Source organism: Tyto alba, unplaced genomic scaffold, assembly GCF_018691265.1.
Source record: "Tyto alba isolate M040663 unplaced genomic scaffold, T.alba_DEE_v4.0 Super-Scaffold_17, whole genome shotgun sequence".
Lineage (NCBI taxonomy): Eukaryota > Metazoa > Chordata > Aves > Strigiformes > Tytonidae > Tyto > Tyto alba.
Genome location: NW_024881279.1, coordinates 7379149 through 7385148, shown reverse-complemented (window position 1 = coordinate 7385148; position 6000 = coordinate 7379149). Strand labels below are relative to the sequence as shown.

The 6000-nt window shown below is 47.2% G+C and overlaps 1 protein-coding gene across 1 annotated transcript in view; it reads left to right on the top strand.

Annotated features, from left to right (window-relative positions):
- Positions 1-295: 295 nt before the first annotated feature.
- The window catches only part of ADAMTS2 (ADAM metallopeptidase with thrombospondin type 1 motif 2), a 192260-nt gene continuing 186555 nt past the window's right edge, over positions 296-6000 (top strand). Inside the window, exons 1-2 of the mRNA XM_042790311.1 lie at positions 296-426; positions 1354-1715. Of these exons, the coding sequence (XP_042646245.1) occupies positions 339-426; positions 1354-1715 (450 nt within the window). The 5' untranslated portion in view covers positions 296-338. The remainder of the gene's footprint in view (positions 427-1353; positions 1716-6000) is intronic.

The following is a 6000-nucleotide window of genomic DNA, read 5'->3' as shown; positions in this document are numbered from 1 at the left end:
GCTCCCCTCGGCCCGGCTGCGCCGTGTGGCAGCGCCTCTGTCAATCAGCCTGACTTCACTCCTGCACGCCCTGTGTTTCCAGTATTATACCCCCGCCGCCTCCTGGTGTCTCTGCTTCGCTGCGAGCCGGGAGCGCGGCCGCCACTGCCGCTGCGGCTGCGGCTGGGCGAATGCGCGGGCGGCGGGGCGCGGGGCAGCGCTGAGCGGCGCGGAGAGGCGCGGAGAGGCGCGGAGCGGAGCTGCCGCCTTGGCCCGCCCCGGCTGCGGGGCGGCGCGGCGCTCGGCCGGCTGCGGGCAGCCCGGGGCGCCGGCCCCCGCGTCGGGCCGGGGCCGCCGCGATGGACCCTCCCGCGGGCATCGCCTGCCTCCTGCTCTGCTGCGCGCTCTCCCTGCCCGCCGGTGCCCTGCGGCGCCCCGGGGACAGAGGTAGGTCTCGCCGCGGCCGCCCCCGCCGCCTTGGGGCTGCTCTCTTTGCCCCGCCGCCGCCGGACGGTGCCTCGCAGCCCGCCCGTCTGAAGTGGCGGCTCGTCGGCCCGCGGTTTCCCGCTCCCCTTGAACTTCTTCTGCGGCTACTTTTGCCGGGTTTCCAGTTGTTTCCTGTAAGCGGCAGGCAGGGACGGGGGCACCCGCATCGCCGGCGCGGAAGGGACGCGGCAGTGACAGCGCTGCGCCGGTGCCCGGCAGCCCCGCGGTCGCTCGCTGCCTGCCCCACGGAGGGGGCGAGCCCCGGCGGGCCGGGCTCGGTGCCTGGAGTTCCCCGTGCGGGATGAAGCACATGGCAGCTCGTCTGCCTCCTCCTCCTCCTGCCCCGGCCATCGCCGCCGTCCGAAACTCCGGGGCTCCCGCTGAGACCGCTGCCGATCGCTGCCCGTGGCGTCCCCATCACCGGTCGACTCATCCCCGCCGCACCCGGGGTAGTTGGAGGGACGTGCCTTTCCCTTGCAGGCTTGCCGCCTGCAAACCAAGCCCCTACCCCTGCCCCTCCGCGCAGTCCCGAAGTGGATCAGCGCCCTCTCATCATCGCTGGCCACCCGGGTAGCCACAAAGTCCCTGAGGCGACCCGGGCACCGACTGGGTGGGCAAACGGTAGTGGGACCCCACTGCATGGGCAGGAGCGCGGGGTCTTTGCTGGGTGGGGAGGCTCATGCTGCCGTCTGGTGTTTTGGGGAGCAAAAGTCAAGTTTGAATGAACTCTGCACACTTCATGTTGGTGAATGAAGTGCCTGTTCAGAGTGCAGTGTCCATCTGCCTTATGTAAGTGTCTGCTGTGCTAATGAATAATGGAATAAAAATCCCGCGGCATCAGGATATGTTTAGTTCTAGTATCTCCTCTCTTGTTTTCTCCCTGCAAAGATCCAATTCTGAGGAATATAGAGGAGTACAGCCTTGTCATCCCCACCAGCACCGATTCAGAGGGCAAGTTTCTATCCCACTTGGTGTCTGGACCGCCAAAAGCACGCTTCAGGAGAGCTGCGGAGGACTTGCAACATGAAGCAGCAAATGAGCAAATATTTTACAATGTCACTGTTTTTGGAAGAGAGTTTCACTTCAGGTTGCGGCCAAACTCCAGGCTCGTGGCCCCTGGAGCAACAGTTGAATGGCAGGAGGACTCTGATGAGACTCACATTGAACCTCTCTATGGGAATTGCCTCTACGTTGGGGATATCACTGATTTGCCAAATGCTTCAGTCGCTATCAGCAATTGCGATGGGCTGGTGAGTTACTTTTGTTATTATATCAAAGATAATTACATTAATTTCCTACAGTCTTTAAATATAAAATGTGTGGACTGTCAGAAACTCACACCTCATATGGTAACTGTGAATGCAAATTAACTAATGTTCCCTTGTGTGGGAATAGCTGCGCTGCACCAGGCACTTCTTTACAGGCAGTGGCACTAGAAGTTTGAGCACATGCTCTGTGGTAGCTACTCTGGAACAGAGCAGCTGAAGCCAGGATTTGTGTTGATTTGTGGTAAAGTTACTTGAGGTGTCTGATGCTTTGAAACAGAGGATGAAATGGCATGTTCTCAGCATCCTCTTCCACTTTTCACTTCCAGTCTGCAAAGGGAAATTTTAGAAGAGTTAATCCCAAGTAATGGGCTGGACTGCCCTGGAAACAAATTTGATAGGTAAAATATGGTTTTGCCCTGGAAAATTTTAATTTATTCAGAGTCTTTTCATGGATCTTTCACTCAGAGAGTTTCATTGCCTAATCAAGTGATTGATGGAAAGTTGCAAAAGAGTTTGAGTTTTACAGTCAAAACAGCTCCCTGTGATACATTTTGCAAGGCTGTGTGTTTTAAAACTTGCTGCAGCTTTCTGTTCTGGAGTGCATGTTCAGCAGTCAAATTGTAACTGTTTGTCTCTAACATCCTAAACTGTCATACTATCACTTGAACAGTAATTGCTGCACAGCAATTTGCTTAGTGAGAAAAGGGCTATATTTTTGATAATGAACAGTTTACCCAGCCAATATTTTCTTGCTATAGCCTTTAGAGTTTATAATTTTGAGATTACTTAATTTTAATGTACTCTGCTGTCTGCATAAAAAGCCAATATGAGTCAGTTGTATTTCTATTTATTTAATCATGGGAAGTTGTTCATTTGCTGTGCCAAGAAGATAGCATGTATGGAGACAGTATGTTGGCTGTCTCCAATGGAAGGGAATCAAATACTTTTCCCCTTACTCTTTCCTGTGGTTTCTCCTAGCCATGTGCATTCCTGTTTTGAGAAGCATGTTTTAATGTTGTTGTTTGCTGTGGACAGCTGGCTGAGGGCAAGAGGAACACCACGACTGAGCAAGAAAAGCAATTCAGACAGCAGAGTATGATCCTGCAGGGCTACCTCTGGTGGAGAAGCAGAAGTTAGAATCCTAGAATGGTTTGGGTTGGAAGGGACCTTAAAGGTCATCTGCTTCCAACTCCCTTGCCATGTGCAGGGACACCTTCCACTAGACCAGGTTGCTCAAAGCCTTGTCCGTCTTGGCTTTGAACACTTCCAGGGAGGGGGAAAAGTTCTTTGCTCTCCCCGTACCTAGCACAGATCATTTTGTGTAAGGCAAAATTTGCTTGCTTTAGGCATTGCAGAGCTTGGGTGGAGCCAAAGCTCTTGTTCATCTGTGCTGAAAGGTGAAGGAAGATCCAGTTGACGGCTGCTGCTTGCCTTGTGCTCATCAGCCCACGTGCTGACTGTAAGGGCAACGGGGGAGCTTGTTCCTTCTTCCTCCCAGTATTAGCCAGAGTGTGGACTCCTTATATTTGGAGAAGAGAGTTGTGATAAAATATAAGAGAAGCTAACGCCAAAATATGGATAAGACTGTAAAGGTCCAAGGCCTCACGTTGCATGTGTAAATGACAAAGTGTTTATAAAATGCTGCTCTTTTCAAATTTGTAAGTAACTTCTCAAATGCAAAGGAATGAAGCCAGGCCTCAATTCAATGGCACGCATAAATGGCTAGAATCCAGAAAGGTACCAAAAGAATTTTAGTTTTCAGCCTGTATCCACAACCTGTGTGCCTGCCTCTTTCCAGCATTCTTGTTTTCATTAGAAGAAGCTGGAGAGTTGGTCTAGCGTGGGAGCTGCTGTATTCTAATCTGGATGTCACGCTGATTCCCGCATGGCACTACAACTTCTGTGATTCTGCTGATACATTTGGAAATGGCTTACTGTTTCCTCCAATGCATATCTACATTGTAAATGTTGCAGGGCAGAGCCCACGTGTGGTTTTGTCCAGGTCACTGAAGCCTTCCTGCAGGAAGAATCACCTCAATACCTTTAAGCATCTGGCCATAATGATTTCCTTGAGATTGTGCAGTAAATCTGTTGTGGAACAACAAATTGAACTTGAATCCCTTGGGTACTATGTTCCATCTCTACCTATTCCCTCCATCTCAGTTTCTTTCCTTCTTGTGGGGGAAGAGTTTAAAACATATCAACAGAATTACAGAAACTCCAAGAAATTACACTAGTGGTTCCCCAAAAGCCACTGGCCCATGAACAGCAATAATGAGCAGCTAACTCACTGAAGTTAATACTGCACTTAACTATCTCTCAGTTTACTTTTTTATGTTTTGTGTTTGCAAAGGGCATTGAAGAGTCTCTGGAGTAATGTATTGCTAGCAAGACATTTTTAGAGACCTCTGGGCTATATGTTATTCTCAGGTTTATTGGTGTTTCAGATGTGAATGAAGACATGGACAAGGCTATTCTCAACTGGTTTTCTATGTCCATTTTTTTCTTTACACCTAGTTTACCTGAATGGACAATTTCCATAGTATCATGTATTTTCTTTCAGTTGCCTAACAATATACACGCTATGGCCAGTGTTCCTAACATACTCCAAGTAGTTTCACCTTCTTTTCTAGATTACTCTGGAGATAGGGATGGGAGAGCTCTCTGACAACTGAGTTGTCAACTGATGAGTGTTAGAGTTGTTTGTTATAAACTTGCTTCATTTAATTCCTAGTATTTTCTTGAAGTGCTTGCTTTTGAAGGTGGTTTGACATCTGTCTATGCTTCTGGTGGGCTTCCAGCTTTTGCATCCAGACATTAGGGCTGAATTAATATTTGAATTGAAGTTTTGTAGTTTGATCTTTACATTGCAAACTTCTGTTGACTGAATCTGGTTCAAGTCAGTGAATGCATCTGCCACCTTGCCAACTTCTGATGTTATTTCCTCTGAACATCCCCTTTGGTTTGCACTTTACTGCCAACTTATCTTATTTTCCAATTATTGTCTGAGAAGAGTCTGTCTGGTGGTGTTGGTATTGCCAAAATGAGAAGTTGTTGGAAGGCATTTACATGAAAATAGTAGATCTGCGAACAGATTTTTGAACTGTACTATAAATGATGAAGGTTTTTAATCTGCAATAATTGTAAAAAATTAAAAGGTACAGTGAATACATATACAGAATTATCTGCTGACCTGACTGAGGAGATACACCGTTAGTTTGGGTATTCCCAGTTGTCTGTAACAGAAGTCAATGACAAAATTAGTTTTATTGACCTAAAAATCAAATCAGAGACAGATGAAGAGAACTTCTGAAGTATGCAATCTAGGTGTGTTTTCAGAGCTGAAATGGGTCTTCACAAATCGTTGGAAAGTTAAAGCTAATCAATGACTTTTTTAACAGCTCTCTGAATTATGGAAGTGATTTTTACCATATTAAAAAAAAAAAGAAGTATTGTGAAAGCTTTCCCACTTAAGATAAAAACACTCCGGACAACTTGGTATCATCTTGGTTGGCATGATAGCATTCAAATTACTTTTCCACTGAGTGGGCAGAACCAACATGGTCAGCTGTCTATGGCCTGCAGGCTGTTGTGGAAGATTGCACTTTGAGTACGTTCTTGGTCCTTGGCCAGCTCCTTACTTGTGAATGCAGTTGGAGGATGGGGGAGCTGGCTGTCCTCTCCAGGGGGTAGCTGTGAAGGAGAAGTGGTTGGGGGCTGTAAAAATGCCATAAAACCCTAAAGAGTTAGAATTATGGTAGTCCTTCCAGATTATTGCCTTAACTATGTGAACTCCCTTTCTTCACCCCAGCAGATGAATCTGCTGTTGCAGAAGAACTCTTTATGCATCTGAATTTCTTATTTTGGTAAATACTTTTGCAGTGCTTGACGCAGATATGCCAAAAATGTCTTATTCAGGTTGACAGGATGGCAGTATTTGGTTGTGGAACTTCAGAGACATAAACTCTCTCCCAGTCTCCTCATAACATTCATAGTCTGTGGGCTAGAATATGTGCTTAAACACAAGCAGATACAGAGAAACACAATATGAACAACACATCTGGTATGGATAATGAGCATATGATTAAATTAGGCTGCAGTGCAGAGTCAAACTTACTGACAGGATCCTAAAAGACTAAGGATCACAGCTACGTGTCGAATAATCAGTATGATCTAGCACCCAGTGAAGCAAATAAAGGAACATCAGTTTCAGTAACATGACAATTTCTTAGCTCTTCTTCATTAGTATAATCCTCTTTCTTTTTTA